General features: G+C 38.4%; 2 protein-coding genes across 8 annotated transcripts; one reads left to right on the forward strand and one right to left on the reverse strand.

Annotated features, from left to right (window-relative positions):
* Positions 1-278: 278 nt before the first annotated feature.
* PIH1D2 (PIH1 domain containing 2) lies at positions 279-7,214 on the reverse strand. Of its 3 annotated transcripts, XM_067751010.1 has the most exons (7): positions 6,869-7,214; positions 5,892-6,094; positions 5,145-5,268; positions 4,522-4,767; positions 3,253-3,518; positions 3,067-3,147; positions 1,280-1,414 (listed from the first exon to the last, which is right to left on the reverse strand). In XM_067751010.1, the coding sequence occupies exons 2-6, from the start codon at positions 6,066-6,068 to the stop codon at positions 3,067-3,069; spliced, it is 894 nt and encodes a 297-aa protein (XP_067607111.1). In that variant the 5' UTR covers positions 6,069-6,094; positions 6,869-7,214; the 3' UTR covers positions 1,280-1,414. The 3 variants fall into 3 exon arrangements, with proteins under 3 accessions (XP_067607110.1, XP_067607109.1, XP_067607111.1); XM_067751009.1 differs by lacking the exon at positions 3,067-3,147 and having other exon boundaries at positions 279-1,414; positions 5,892-6,110; XM_067751008.1 differs by lacking the exon at positions 3,067-3,147 and having other exon boundaries at positions 279-1,414; positions 6,869-7,168.
* NKAPD1 (NKAP domain containing 1) lies at positions 7,100-14,805 on the forward strand. Of its 5 annotated transcripts, none has more exons than XM_067751015.1 (7): positions 7,164-7,240; positions 7,758-7,787; positions 8,416-8,492; positions 10,542-10,642; positions 12,188-12,337; positions 13,212-13,265; positions 13,989-14,805. In XM_067751015.1, the coding sequence occupies exons 3-7, from the start codon at positions 8,424-8,426 to the stop codon at positions 14,494-14,496; spliced, it is 882 nt and encodes a 293-aa protein (XP_067607116.1). In that variant the 5' UTR covers positions 7,164-7,240; positions 7,758-7,787; positions 8,416-8,423; the 3' UTR covers positions 14,497-14,805. The 5 variants fall into 5 exon arrangements, with proteins under 5 accessions (XP_067607117.1, XP_067607112.1, XP_067607116.1 ...); XM_067751013.1 differs by having other exon boundaries at positions 7,199-7,240; positions 7,671-7,787; XM_067751016.1 differs by lacking the exon at positions 7,758-7,787 and having other exon boundaries at positions 7,100-7,240; positions 13,992-14,805.
* The last annotated feature ends 318 nt before the right edge of the window (positions 14,806-15,123 follow it).

The following is a 15,123-nucleotide window of genomic DNA, read 5'->3' on the forward strand; positions in this document are numbered from 1 at the left end:
GCTGCTGACATAAGTAACACCTAAGTGCGAGAGTGCAAGAGTAGAGTCAGCCAGTTCAATATAGTTAGGTATGGGAGTTTATAGGAAATAAGTTTCCACAGTGATTTTGTAGAAGCAAAGATAAGGTCAAAGCATTCCAGGTATTTTTGAGGGATAAGGAGAATATAATAGGTGTGTTAATTTTAGGACATCATATAGTTCTAGAAAACTTTCAGACAATAAATTATCCTATTGCTAGAAAAATTCAAGTCCAGGCCAGGTTTAAGAAAATTATATTTGTTTTTAATTGTCACATTTCAATTATTTCTATTACACATACATTAGTTTCTAAAGTTAAAAAGTTTTAAAGTTAATGAGAACTTTAAAGACCTTATGTTGAATTAGAAACTAATAATTACAAGGAAGTTGTTTTATATCTAGAAAAGACCAAGAGATGTTTAAAGTTTGATGTGAATGTTCCTTACTTAGGATATAAATTGGAAAGTTGATACTTTTGTATTGAACGAACTGACAGATGAATGGGAGTTTAAAAAGTACATCACTTCTGTATTTTAAAAATTATTTTCTTAGGAGAAAGGCACTGGTCCCAAAGTCAGCTCCTTTTTCTTAAATTAGAGTTGGATGTATTTTGTGTCTTATGTGTAATAACATCCAATTACTGTTACTGCATCGTTGTATCTAATCCACAGACAAGTCCATATCTGATATTAAAAGGTAGGTAGGCTTGGACTCCTGCCAGAGCTGTTTTACAGAAGTACAGAGGTTAATAGAAGCAAAGGTTTGCATACTATTACATTGGCCCTACATCTTTATTGCTGGAGGAAACTGTCACTGCTAAGGCACATCTTGGTAATAAAAAACTTCTTTCACAGTGTGGGATTTATTCCTGATGCAGAAATTTACTAGAGACAAAAATTTTTTTTTCAACTGGTAAAGCAAGAATTCTCACATATTATTGAATACTTGGAGACAAATAGACTTTTCCCAAATGATATTTAAGTTACTTAAGACCATTACAAATATCTTTGAAACAAGTATATCATGGCAGTACTGTTTTCAGTAGTTTCTGCTTGATGCTAAGTTTACTTGAGAAGGAGAAAGAATTAAAACAAAACAAAACAAAAAAAATGGCTGATGAGAAAATCTCATTCCATCAAAAGGAACTCTTAGAAAATGAAACTAGTGTTTAAGATAAACCTCTTCACCCATAGTGAAGGCCCTCTAGTTCACATGACTTTATCACTGAAAACTCCAAAAACTCCAAATACACGATGCTCTTAACTTACACCAATGGCATTGTGACAATTAATGTAGCTTTCTCTTTGATAAATTTTGCTGTAGTCATTTCAGTATCCACAGATTCTGGAAGATTCAGATGTAATCTGTACTCAGAAACCTCGATCAATAAGTCATCCTAAGAATAATAAACCAAGAGAAAATTTTAAAGATGAAAATAGAAAAATATTTCCTGGTTAAAATTTGTGTTATTTGTTTATTGTTCCCAGTTATTCACTCCTTTCGCATAAGAAGAGGATCCCACTTAAAAGCAATAAAGTTGCTGTTGTAAATCCTTGAGATTTTGAGGTGGTTATTGCTGCTCAGTATATCAAAAGTTAACTGATACAGTACCAGAAGATGGGTGTTGCCATCCTAAATTATGTAGCATTGACTTTGGGGCTGACCAGCAAACAGCAAGGAAAATTATTGGAGACTGGAAAGATGGTGATCTATGTTTTATGGTGACAAAGCCCTTTTCACAATAATTTGGAAGACATAATGTACCCGGTTAATTTGTGGCTTTAGGTACAGAAGTGGGAAAATAGAATGTTATTTGCATACATTGGTTCTATTGGCCACATTTAACAAGGTACTACAAAAAGATGAGCTTAGAAAAGAATTTCTCAGTTTGCAAGGGAAAATACAGAATTGAAAGGGAATATACAAAGCCCAGAAATTCTAAGACTTGAGGAATGAAAAATGGAACTAATTTTTATTTTCAACCAGTAAACAATGAAGTTGAGAAATTATTTCTTTATCAACAAAGGCTGATTAAAGCTGCCTAGAGGCAAATACTAAATCATAAGTCTTTATACCCTTTGCTAAAACCTCTAACTGGATTAAGATGGACCTCATTAAAGCCTTACATTTGGCCCAGATGACAGCAATTAAGTCAAAAGAGGCTATTGAAAAATGGACATGTCTAAAAAAGAATTGAGAGGTGTAGCACTGACTGGAATCAAAGAAAGAAAGTGCTACCAGTCTGGACTAAAACTAATTTAAAATAATCTTTTGACCCCAGCATTCCATGGGCAGCAAACAGGCTGAGTAAGCTGCTCAGCACCTAATGACAGCATATTCTTCAACGCTCTTTTCAGATGTGGCTAAGGTAGATTATGAAAAAGGAAAAACATCCCAAAGAATGGAGCTGAAAGTCATGGAAAACAATGGAACTAGGAGGCTAGGTAATCAAGGAACCTTGTCAAGGGACCTAAGCAAGAACATCCTCTACCTCCAGGAAAGGGACCCTCGCAATATCTGCCTACCAGGATTTCAGAATTGCCGTGCATCAGCAACTACTGTGTGCCTCATATTTTTTCCAATTTCTGAATTGAGACTGTTAATTGTGGTAATCGTCTCCCCATTCCACATTGTATGGTGCATGGGGTTACGGGAATAGATAACTTGTCTTTGCAGTTTATGCAAACTTTGTCTAACGCAGATTATGATGGCAAAATCCTGTACTTTGGCGCCTGATACTGGGATTGGATGTGTCGTTCTGGGGAAAGAAGCAAATATTTGTGACCAAGAGGGTGGACTGTGGTAGACTGTAGGATTGTTACTCTTCTTATATAAGAGGATTATATATCCTTGCCATGTAACTTCCAGTGACTACCTGTGAGAAGAATGTTCTTCCCAGCCCTGTTGATGTAGGACTTGGCCTTGTGACTTACTTTGATCAGTACAGTGTGAGTAAAAGTAATATAGTCCATATCTGAGAGGAAGTTTTAGGATCTATTGCATGGTTTGGCTATTTCTATTTTTCCCTCTTCCATGAGAATGACTTACCTAAATTAGGAATTGTTTCTTCACCTGTATCTTAAAATGTGCAACACTCATGAAGCAAAGCAGGCTGAGCTGACATGTAACCTGAGAAAATTATTGTAAGCCACTGAGATTATGGAGTTTGTTACTAAAGCATAATATAGTGACTATCGACTGATACAAATTTACAGTATTATCCATTCAACTTACCTCAGAAACACTAAGGTCACAGTGAGATACTGAATTAATACCAGGTAGTTCAACTTTTAATTCAATTTTCAGAGGTTTCTCATTCTGATCTGCCACAATTTTTAATTCATAGGCTGGTCTCTTCATCTCCACTTCAATCTCTGTACTAGAAATCTCTTCTATCAGACACCTTGTTTTACTTGAAACTTCGTCTTTTGGCAGTAAAAGTTGAGGAAACTGATCTGAATTGCTCACAGTACTGCTTCTTATCTGTTCAAGGGTTAGTTCTTTATGAAAAAAAAAAGATGAAATCACAAAATCAATCAACAACATGAAGTACTATCAGGCGATGAGCTGTAATAGGTGTAGTGTTAGCCAAGATGGCAGATAAAGCTGCAGCTAAATCGGTTTGGGAAATCTTTAAAGACTTTTTTTTTTTTTTTTTTTTTTTTTGGTGGTACGCAGGCCTCTCACTGTTGTGGCCTCTCCCATTGCGGAGCACAGGCTCCGGACGCGCAGGCTCAGCAGCCATGGCTCACGGGCCTAGCTGCTCTGCAGCATGTGGGATCTTCCCGGGCTGGGGCAGGAACCCGTGTCCCCTGCATCAGCAGGCAGACTCTCAACCACTGCACCACCAGGGAAGCCCTTAAAAGACTCTTAAACCAAAGAATCTGGTTTAAAAGTTTGCAGGATTTAAACATCTTTAAGGACATGCTAATTAAAAAACAAATTTATTGAAGTATAGTTGATATACAATGTCTAGTTTCATTTCTGCTGTACAGCAGTGACTCAGTTATACATATATATTATTTTCATATTCTTTTCCATTATGGTTTATTACAGGATATTGAATATAGTTCACTGTGCTATACAGTAGGACCTTGTTGTTTATCCATCCTATATATAATAGTTTTGCATCTGCTAATCCCAAACTCCCAATCTCTCTCTCCCTGTCCCCCCTCCCCCTTGGCAACCACAGGTCTGTTCTTATATATCTATGAGTCTGTTTTTGTTTCGTAGATAAGTTCATTTGTGTTATATTTTAGATTACATATATAAGTGATATCATATGGTATTTGTCTTTCTCCTTCTGACTGACTTCGCCTTGTATGATAATCTCTAGGTCCATCCATGTTAGGACATGTTAATATTTCTAATATCTAACATTTATATTTTTCTATCTTAAATTTCTCATCTTTTGCAATTGAGACTTCTAATCTGCAAAATGTACACCAGAGGCAAAAAAACATTTTAAATCAGTTTAATTTTCCATTACATTCATTAACTTACCCTTTCTCATTTTCTCTCTTAAATCTGTGGAATCAGTTTGGATTCCCATCAGATTTTGTTTCATTCTGTGAACACTTCCTTTTATTCTAAATTTGGTAACATGGTAAGAGTTTGAGAGAGTGAATTGGAGTTTTTCCTCAATGCATTTCATGGCCATCTGTATTAGTTGATCTTTTTTCACTTGGTCTTTTTCTGCTGCCTGGAGAACATCAGGATGGTAGGCAACATCAATGACTGTGTAAACATCTGTGTGTGTAATTCAGAGGGTGTGAAATGAAAACGATTTGTTTCACTAATGATATCATCAGGTAATATATTAAGCCATATCCTGATAAAGCTGGAAAAGTATAAATTCTATTTCTATATTTTCAGAGACAATCACAATGGTGCTATATACATAAAATTCCAATTAGAGCATTTCTTGATATTTTATATGGGTTAAAAATAGCTCATATTATTAGAAAAGTAAACAGTATTCAATTTTCAAAAAGGTATACTTATTAGTCATTAAGTATATTATGACCAAATAAAATATGTAATGCCTTTTACCAAGGAAAATCTGGTTCTTGCTTATTTCCCCCCAAATTTTTAAAATGTGCTTTCTCTCCCATAATTCTATGTACCTGATGTCTCAGACATATCTTCTGGTCTGCCAACACGTAGAGGTACTGGATGAGTGGCTGACTGGGGAGCTGGGATCCTTTTCCACTGACATAGGTTGATAAAAAGTATTTTTTCTTTTGGTTTCTAGAAAGCAAATGATTTTGCATATCTCAAAACCTAGTTTTTAAATTTTAAAATAATATCCTAAAGGTAACTCATCACAGAATTTGAAGAGTGAGAACTTTAGGCTCCAAATAAGTCATTCCATGGATTTAAACTGCATTTGAAAAACTGTAAGAAATTACTGTTACCTGATTTCCCTAAAGCTGCTGGCTTTTCATTAAGCATCCAGTTGCTGCTCCCACAGGAAGTGGGAGGAGGGTGGGGGAATTGATCTAAGCTATTCCAGATGAATTTGAATTTGACCCTATTTCACCACTTCCTTACCTCCTCAATCAAATCAGTTTTCTTTATTTGGAAAATCTCCAACTCTATTATTCTCCTTTACGTAATTACGTGACTTTTAATTTTCATCCTAGCAGAAAAATGGCTCATTTCGAGATCTCCAAAATGTATAAATATGAAATTCCCATTCTTACTCCTTCAACACAATCTTCCACACTATGTTCAATTTTCCATTCAGAGTGGCAGTTTCCCTCAAGTGTTCTTGTGTTAAGGTAGTAATAGCTAAGGGTAAGCCATTCTCTCATTATTCCAGGACCATTTCATTCAGGACTTCCCTTTCCCTGGGCACCAACTCTACATACCAGGATCCTGGTTTGTAGACAGAGCTGTGGTTCTGGGGCAGCACAGAGCTGTTTCCCCTCTTTCATCTGCTGTTGAATGAACTTCTCATAGCTCTCAGGGTTACTTTCAGCCAGATCATCTAGGAGGTTCCAGAATTGAGTAACTTGGGTGAGCAGACCCTTTGAGGATGACTCCATGATTGAGATGAATAGGCCTCTTAAGTCTGTGGAAAGACATGACTTAAGGAAGAAAAAAAGTCTATTGATTCATTTCTTCTTTTGGGGGAGGAGGAACAGTTCAGGAACTGTTTTGTTGGAGTTAGCAGCTATCCTTAACCCCTGTGTGTAAAAGATTGTGGACCAGCACCACTTTATCTTTTCCTTATTCTCTAATTATCTAATACCTTTCCCTACATTCTCAAGATGTTCTCTCAGATAATAAGGCCTTACCTCTGCCTAGACCCTCACAAGCCCTGAGAGGACAGAACAGTCATTTAAAGTCTGTATTTCCTGGGATTTTCTTGTTCCAACACCTGGGTATTGGCTGACTGGGGCCTATCCAGTTCCTGATTTTTTGTGGGTCCAGGGCCACATGAAACTTCCTCAATCCTCAGCATAGTTTAGGAGTTAAAAGCATGGACTCTGCAGCCAGAATGCCTCGATTCCAGTCTTAGCTCTATCACTTACTAGTTGTGTGATCTTGAGAAATTAATTTACATATGTGCCTCAGTTTATTCTCCTCGAAATGAAGACGATAATACCTATCTCATAGGGTTATCGCGAGGATTAAGTAAGGTAATACAGAGAGGCTGGAACACTTGGTAAACATTATATGAGAATAATAATATTCTACCACTTGAATAACCTCCCTCCCTCAATGAAGAAGTGTCCCACAGCATCCACAGAGTGAGGAAAAGAAGTTTGGGTTCTCCAAATACTACATTAGGGTTAGACTAAACGGGAAATTTAATCATCTTTCCAGAGGCCGGCGAACCCACCTCTTCTCTCGGTTTCTTGACAAACGGCGACGCCTGTTACCAGGGTAACCAGACTGGTACAACATCTAATTGAGTCCGGAAAGCTCCAGGAAGAAAGGTCTTTTTACATCCAGTTCCGGAAGCTTCTGCTGGTGCTGGGCTTGCTTTTCGGCTGAGCCCGACCCACTTCTTTTCCAGGAAGGCGCCCGCCTCCCTTTCTACACCTGTCGACTTCTAGAGTGTCCTGGAAACCCTCCTGTGGGAGTCTCTGGGACTCCTGTTGGTGGGAAGAATTTCTCAAGAGCACGACTTCCGGCCTGGAAGGGAAGTCGGCACCCTCTTCTCTCAGACCGCTTCCTCCCCCACCCCCGCCACGCGAGGCTGCGGCGCACGGTATGGGTGTGTTTGTGTGTGTTTGTGTGGGGAGGGCGTTTGGAGGGAAGGTTACCGGGAGCTCCGTGGCCGCTGGGGGGCAGGGGTCCCGGTGACGAAGATGGGGGTATTTTCTCTGTCTTCCACTTGGAAGCCCCAACCCCCCCGTCAGCCACTCTAGATACATCTTGGGGCCCAGTCGAGGGTCGTACCCGTCCAAAGTGCCCCCATCCGTTTTGGGGAGCGAAACCCAACCCCCGGGTCCATCCCAGAGGATCGTGAGCGGGGAATGCCCCAGCCAACCAGGCCGTCCGGATTCCGCGCCGGAGCAGCCTCCGGCCTCAGTCCGGAGAGATATTTGCCTGTCGGCCTGGGCTGAGGGAAAGGCGGCCGTGGCCTGGGCCACGGGTGAGGGCGGAATAACCGGTGGGAAGGCTGCGTTTTCACGAAGGACTCGGGTGAAGCTGCAGAGCTGCCTTTGCTTGGCTTCTGGGTCGGAGGAGATCTTGTAATGGAGTGGTTCTTCGTCTCACACTAGCAAGATGCCTGATTTCCCCAGGATCGAGGGGTGAGTGAGCGTTGGAGTGGTGCACAAAGCCCCTGCTGGCTACACACGTGAATATCCCTGTCATCTATTTTTTTGGAGGCTTCTGTACAAAATAGAACATAAAATTGTCTTGAATGAAGAGATTTAGGGCATCTCTGCATTTAATGTTTTTAGGCGTCAGTTTTTTTTACTGTTGACATTTGTGGTCCTGACACTCTCAAATCTAGGTGTTTAATTGCAAACTAATTTTGGGATTCGGGAGTTGATTTCTAGTCGGAACCATGTTTGCCTTGGACTATGTGGCCTGGGGCAAGTTATGGCTTTAATGGAATTTCATCTACAAAATAGGAATGAAGATACTTGCCTCATAAAACATAGTTATTTTGAGGATTAAATAAAATGGGTCTCTTGAAAGCACTTAATTTGGTGCAGTTTCAAAGAACTCTAATGAACATTATCTCCTTTTATCCTCACAGTAGTGTGGTCAGGTGTTTTCCCCTTTTAATGGTGAAGGAAAAACTATTCCTTAGGACCTCTGACTTCTGGTTCAGTGATCTTTCCTTTATCTCATGCTTCATTATAACATAGTAATAAAAGATAAGGTAATAAAATAAATTATTATTAAATGTTACTTATTGATTCATTTCAGATTGAAGAATGTCCCGAGTTCCCTTGGGGAAAGTCCTCCTGAGGAACGTCATCCGGCACACAGATGCTCACAATAAGGTGAGAGGTACAACTTAGTTATTCCACATGCTTAATGAGGGCATACAGTGTGCTAGGAATTATTTTGATACAGTTAGAAGAGACAAAGATCAATAAAATAATTAGAATATAGTTTGATAAGTATTGTAATGCGGACGTACACAAAGTCCTTTTATGCACTGAGGAAGGAATAATGAAATCTGCCTTGGGGAATTAGGAAAGGCTTCACACAATGGGTGTTATTTGAACTAGTTCTTGATGAACAGGATCAAGTTTACCAGGTGTAAAAGATCATTCAGGACAGAGGGAACGTCATGTACTAGTGTATGGCAAGGAACATGAAGCATTTGGGGCAAGAAATTGTATGCATCCAGAAAGTAGAGAATGTGGGAGGTAGTGGCAGAGGATGAGGCCCAAATGGTAAATTGAGTTGGATTGTGATGCTTGGAGATTAGACTTTTTCCTGTAGGCAAGAAAGAAACCATCAACTTTTTTTTTTTTTTTTGGTGGTATGCGGGCCTCTCACTGTTGTGGCCTCTCCCGTTGCGGAGCACAGGCTCCGGACGCGCAGGCTTAGCGGCCATGGCTTACGGGCCTAGCCGCTCCACAGCATGTGGGATCTTCCCGGACCGGGGCACAAACCTGTGTCACCTGCAACGGCAGGCGGACTCCCAACCACTGCGCCACCAGGGAAGCCCGCCATCAGATATTTTTAAGCAGGGTTTGACATGATTGTATTTGTATTTTAGAAAGATGACTTGTTAGCTGGGTAGGGGATAGATCAGATGGGTTGAAACAGCAGAGGGACCAGTTAGGAGGCAATTGCAATGTTCCAGGTGAGAGATGATGAGTGGTTCACTTGAAAACAGTGACAGGGATGAAGATGAGGAATTTAGGCAATAAAGTTCAAAGAACTTGATGATTGATTGGATAATAGTGATAATTATGGAATCAAATATAACCACCTTGTGTGACTGGGTGAATGATGATGGTGCCATTAATTGAGTTAGGGAACTAAAGAAAAGAGACAAGTGTGATGGGAAAGGTAATTAGTTTGGTTTTGAACATCTTGATGGTGCAATGCTTATAGGATGTCCAAATAGTTCGCAATTCAGTCTTAGAGAAGAGTTGAGGCTGGATATAAAGATTTGGTGATTACTGATATAGGAAATGATAGAAGTCATGAGTGTAGGTGAGGTCACCTACGAAAGCACATATAATGAAACAAGGGTCAAGCACCCTTGTTTGGTTTTCTTTGGTGAACCGTATAACTAGTTTGACCACAAATGTTATTATTATCATATCACCTGATATTCTCATTGTGAGTGGGGGTATAACTGTTACCTAAGCAGCCTCTGCAATTGCATAAACCACCCCAGTTGGATGGTGAGCTTAGATTTGAAAGCAGTGGCTAAAAAAGATAAATCTAGGACAGATTTAACAAAATATTACAGGAGGACTTAGAAATAAAATTTATTATTGTTCTTTGTGCAGCTATACTCTGCCTTTCAGGAAATTCTCTAACAGTTCCCATGCTGTTTGTTTTGTTTTGCTTTGTTTTTAACAAAAATTATTATGTTGTGAAAAGAGACTTAGCCTAGAAAGTTTCAAGACCTGTCCTTACTAGCTTTTTGACTTTGGTAAAAATCTCCGAGCTTTTGTTTCTTCTCAGTAAAATATAATAATGGTACCTGCTTTGCTTTCCTCATAAGATTGCTTAAAGTTCAATAGAGAGATGATATAGTTAAAATCATAAAGCATTTTAGAAACATAAGGGATTATCATTTGCTAATTGCAGCATAATTGCTTAGTTAATAAGGTGATAAGTTTGTCTATGCAGGGGTGAAAAAGCTCTTTTGTTGCTGCAGAATTCTACATATTTGAGATTTACTAGATTGGATTGTTTAATCACTCTAGAGAAACCAGAATTTGTTTCCCAGGTTACTCATCAAAACTCAGTTTGTAATCCAGTAATTAGTGCAGACTGTATTTTCAGTTACTTTTTGGTGATGTAATGTGTTATTTTTAGTAACTTATTTTTATTTCTTTCCTTTAAAAAAAAAAATCCAGATTCAGGAGGAATCAGATATGTGGAAAATAAGAGAACTGGAGAAACAGATGGAAGATGCGTACCGGGGGGCGAAAAGGAAAATGTTACCCAGCAGTTCAAGGTGAAGTTGCGACTCTGAGAACCAAAATAATTCTCATCTCATTCAGAATCATCAACTTTTGTTTAAAAACATTATGGTATGCTAAAGATAGATGAATTCAGTTCTGTGAGTCCTTAAGCCTTTCCTCTTCAATAAATCTAGACCCAATCATAAAGGTAATGGCTATGATGCATGTGGCCCCACTTTTTACATTTATTTGCAATGGAGAACTTAAAAATTTTGCCTTGAACAATTGTAAACGTTAAGGATTCTGTGGATTCTGACCTTACCTGATGGATTTTAAATTAAGATTTTCTATAGGTATCTTATGGTCACTTAGCTGATCATTCACACCTTTCCCCTATTAGTCTTTCATTCTCTCTCAGCCTTTTCTTTGCCCCATCTTCTTACTATCTTAGTCACACAACCTTTCACATTACCTTCTTAATAATTTGAGTGTGGATATGAAGGATCATGCAGGCTTAGTTGTCTTACCTGTGGAGGTATAGGAATATCTGAGTATTGGGAACATCTCCTGGGTCTCATATGCCTGTTAGTATAGATCTGTGTGTATGAAAAATGATTATAAAGTAATAATGCTGATTTCTAAAACCACACAGGGAAATAGTTAATAGTGAGATATTTAAGTAGAGTGTGCCTGTGCAGTGTGTGGACTTTGTGGAGTGTGATTGGCTGTGTGTAATGGCTTTTGACAAGAAAGTATTCAGGGTATCCATGGTAAAGAAGGCAGAGTCTCAACATAAAAATAAATACCTTGTCAGTCTGTTTTCTCTCTGAAGATGGTTCTTTGAGAATTTGGAAGTACTTAGTGCAGATGATGATTTGTTTTGTATTGGTTATTCAGTTACAAGCAGCATTTCCAGGAACAAAATATTGTTCTTTTGGAGTGGACTATTAATGCCTGTCATAATGAATAAGTCTTTAAAACATAATCTCTTTAGGGGCAGGTTTCTGATTGTCTCACTTGCCATTATAGTCCCAGCAGCTAGAACAGTGCCTGGCAGGCACATAGGAGGTCCTCAAATATTTTTGATAACCAATTAACTGGCTTAGTGACTGGTTAGTGGATATTGTAAGTACAGGCTAAGTCAGTGGTTCTCAACTGTTTATCCACCCCAACTTACTCATGGGTTACACCTTGCTCCCACTGTTACTCTGACTTAACTACAGCAGGTTGCTGATGTTCAGGGAAGGGAGTGTATTTCAGAATCTCTAGGGCAGTTTGAAATGTCCCCAGCTGTGACTATGCTCTGCTTCCTTCTTTGAGGATCAGTGAGTGAGGTACAGCATGCCACAGTCGAAAAGTCATTTCGTCTATACTCTGCAATAGGACGGGTAGTGATGATCATATTTTCATTGAACACCTAACTGTACAAATTAATAGAGAGGAACAGATCATGTTAAAAAAAAGTATTTTTTTAACATTAAGTATCAGGTTGTTTTTGTCTCCCCTTAGCCTGTTCAGTGAGTTTTGTTCATGATATTCCATAAAATAACCTCACAGATTGCTTCTCTATCTAAAAGTTCTTCTGTTTTCTCTTACAGCCGAATGCGTAGTGATGGTTTTGATGAAGAAAGTCAAAGAGACTATTGGAGGCCAAAGAATGAAATTTCTGGGGCACTGGATGATGATTTTCTTAAGGCTAAATCCTGGAACAAGAAGTTACATGATTATGAAGCTAACATGCCAGACAGGTTTGTGACTAAATTCCTGTGACCATTAATGGTATTTGGCCTGAGAATGTGTACTTTTAAAAATTAATTATCTCTGCAAAAGCTTATACAGAAATGTTCATAGCATATTTATTCATAATGGCCAGAAAAGTGGAAACCCAAATGTCTATCAACTGATAAATGGATAAAAAAATGTGGTATATGGGATGGTAATAGAATGTTATTTGGCAGTATAAATAAAGTACTGATACATGCTACAACATGTATGAACCTTGAAAACATTATGCTAGGTGAGAAAAGCAGACACAAAAGGCCACTCATGATGATTCTATAGAGATAGAAAGTAGATTAGTGATTGCCGTGGGCTACGGGAGATGGAGGAATGGAGTGACTGCTAATGGATTGTTTCTTTTGGGGGTGATGAAAATGTTCTGAAATTAGTGGTGATGGTAGCACAACTCTGAAAATACTAAAAGCCACTGAAATGTACACTTTAAAAGGGTGAATTTTATGGTATATGAATTATATCTCAATAAAGTTGTTACTTAAAAAAAGTTGTCCTAAGGTAGACAGCATTATGTTATGAAGTGTTTTTGGAGAAGTACTTCACAGCTGAAGAGTAGAATATAAAAGCCCCTTAGTGTTTCTTAAGGAAGAAAATGTCAAGTTCTCTTACCAATGGACAAAGGAATCCTTTGTGTCTGAAATGAGCATTCAGTACAGAAAATGTAACCAAGTTACCGAGCTATAAATGTGGTGTTGGCTCTACCATATCTCTTTTTTCTTGGTTCTGTGTGTCTCTGTAAATGTACACTCCTAAGTCTAATTTGTCTTTAATTTTTAAGAAATGTATGCATTGCTTTAACAATACATGTACTAAAATGTTATTTTACAGATGGGGTCACAGTGGATATAAAGAGTTATACCCTGAAGAATTTGAAACAGACAGGTAAGGCAAGTACACTTACTGAAAAAAAGTTAGAAAGTAAGATTAGTACACAGTCTGAATTATAAATTGAGTTCTTAATTTTTTTTTGAAAGAGTGGATATATGTATATGTATAAATGATTTACAGACTTACTTTAGTATTTATTTATTTATTTTGGCTGCACTGGGTCTTAGTTGAGGCAGGTGGGATCTTCGTTGCGGCATGTTTAGTTGCAGCAAGCTTGTGGACTTCTTAGTTGCGGCATGTGAACTTCTTAGTTGCAGCATGCACATGGGATCCAGTTCCCCGACCAGGGATTAAACCCGGTCCCCCTGCATTGGGAGCTCAGAGTCTTACCCACTGGACCACCAGGGAAGTCCCGAGTTAGTAATTTTTATAAAGTATACAACATTTGCCATTAAAAATGTAACCAGAGAAATAATAGATTTAGTTGGGAGATGACTGGTATTTTGCCTTTCCCTGATATTTGGCATTATCTACAGCATGTAGGTTTTTTTTATATATAGTGTTCCATACAGTAACTCAGTATGGCAGATTAGAATTTTTGTCTTCATTTTAAAGATGAGAAAACAAAAACTCAGTGATAAAGTCTCATAGTAACACTATATCAGTTTTGATTTAAAATTCAGATGTTAACCCCAACTTCCCATCTAGAAAGCAGAATATAAAAATTATATAAATACACTTATTTTCTATAGTAAAGCAATTTTTCTTTTTTATTAGTAGTGATCAGCAGGATATTACCAATGGGAAGAAAACATCTCCCCAGGTAAAATCATCTACCCATGAATCTCACAAACACAAGAAGTCAAAGAAATCCCACAAAAAAAAGCAGAAAAAAAAGTCACACAAAAAACAGAAGAAAAGCAAAAAGGAAGCCACAGATATAACAGCAGATTCCTCAAGTGAGTTCTCAGAAGAAACTGGGGCTTCTAGTACCAGGAAAAGGAAACAACCACATAAGCGCAAGAAAAAATCCAGGAAAAAATCTCTCAAGAAATCTGCTTTATTCTTAGAGGCAGAGTGTAACACTTCCCAGTCAGATGATTCTGCGTCCAGCAGTTCTGAGGAAAGTGAGGAAAGAGACACTAAGAAAACCAAAAGGAAAAAGAGAGACAAAAAAGCCCACATCCCTGTAGTTAACAGTGAAATACAGGAGAGGACAAACAAACGCACAAATTGGAAAGTGGCTACAGATGAAAGGTCTGCCGAGAGTTCAGAGGATGACTAAATGAGAAAGAAACATGTTTCCTGCATGACTCTGGATATTTACAGCTCTTACACCTTGGGGATTTGCCAGTGACTCTATTGCTCAGCACAGGGGGCCTCAGGTCAGAGCTGTCCTGTGCCATCTATATACATTCTGACAGACTTCTTGTCTTCTATTTTGGCCTGTTAAACTTGATCCTCTTATTGTTAATAGGGAGTCGGTTATTTTGTTATGAAGGTTTCTTGAAGAGATTATTTTTTGTGATTAATCACATTTAGCGTAGAGTGCATATGCAGCAAATTAAAGGACCCGGAAAGCTGAATCCAGTAATGACCTGGGTATACCAATTGGAATGTTGAATTTGGGGAAAGCAAGGGCTGGGGGTCAAGAGATGGATTGGAACTAGTGCTGTATACAATGGTATGATAAGGGAACATCATGTTGCTCTTGTCTGTTTACATAGTAGGTGCCACAACTTGACTTTGTCTTTAGCCTTGGTGCTTTGATCTTTCTCTTTTTTGACCCCACAGGTGTGGTCCAGTTTACTTGATGAGGAAATGAACATAAGAACAAACATTTTCCATTCATGATAACATCCATAGACAGCTGTTATTGGGAGACTAGGAGTTTTTGACAAATTTCCCTGTT

Source organism: Pseudorca crassidens, chromosome 9, assembly GCF_039906515.1.
Source record: "Pseudorca crassidens isolate mPseCra1 chromosome 9, mPseCra1.hap1, whole genome shotgun sequence".
In the NCBI taxonomy this organism is placed as follows: Eukaryota; Metazoa; Chordata; class Mammalia; order Artiodactyla; family Delphinidae; genus Pseudorca; species Pseudorca crassidens.

Bases quoted from the DNA above. Each gene is read 5' to 3' on its own strand.
- NKAPD1 (XM_067751011.1), top strand. From the start codon at position 8,424: ATGTCCCGAGTTCCCTTGGGGAAAGTCCTCCTGAGGAACGTCATCCGG. The intron at 10,643-12,187 runs GTGAAGTTGCGA...TTTCTCTTACAG, and splicing joins ATGTTACCCAGCAGTTCAAG to CCGAATGCGTAGTGATGGTT. The intron at 12,338-13,211 runs GTTTGTGACTAA...GTTATTTTACAG, and splicing joins GAAGCTAACATGCCAGACAG to ATGGGGTCACAGTGGATATA.
- PIH1D2 (XM_067751009.1), bottom strand. From the start codon at position 6,068: ATGGAGTCATCCTCAAAGGGTCTGCTCACCCAAGTTACTCAATTCTGG. The intron at 5,269-5,891 runs GTATGTAGAGTT...TTTGCTTTCTAG, and splicing joins GTCTACAAACCAGGATCCTG to AAACCAAAAGAAAAAATACT. The intron at 3,519-4,521 runs GTAAGTTAATGA...TTTTTCATAAAG, and splicing joins AAGAGAGAAAATGAGAAAGG to AACTAACCCTTGAACAGATA.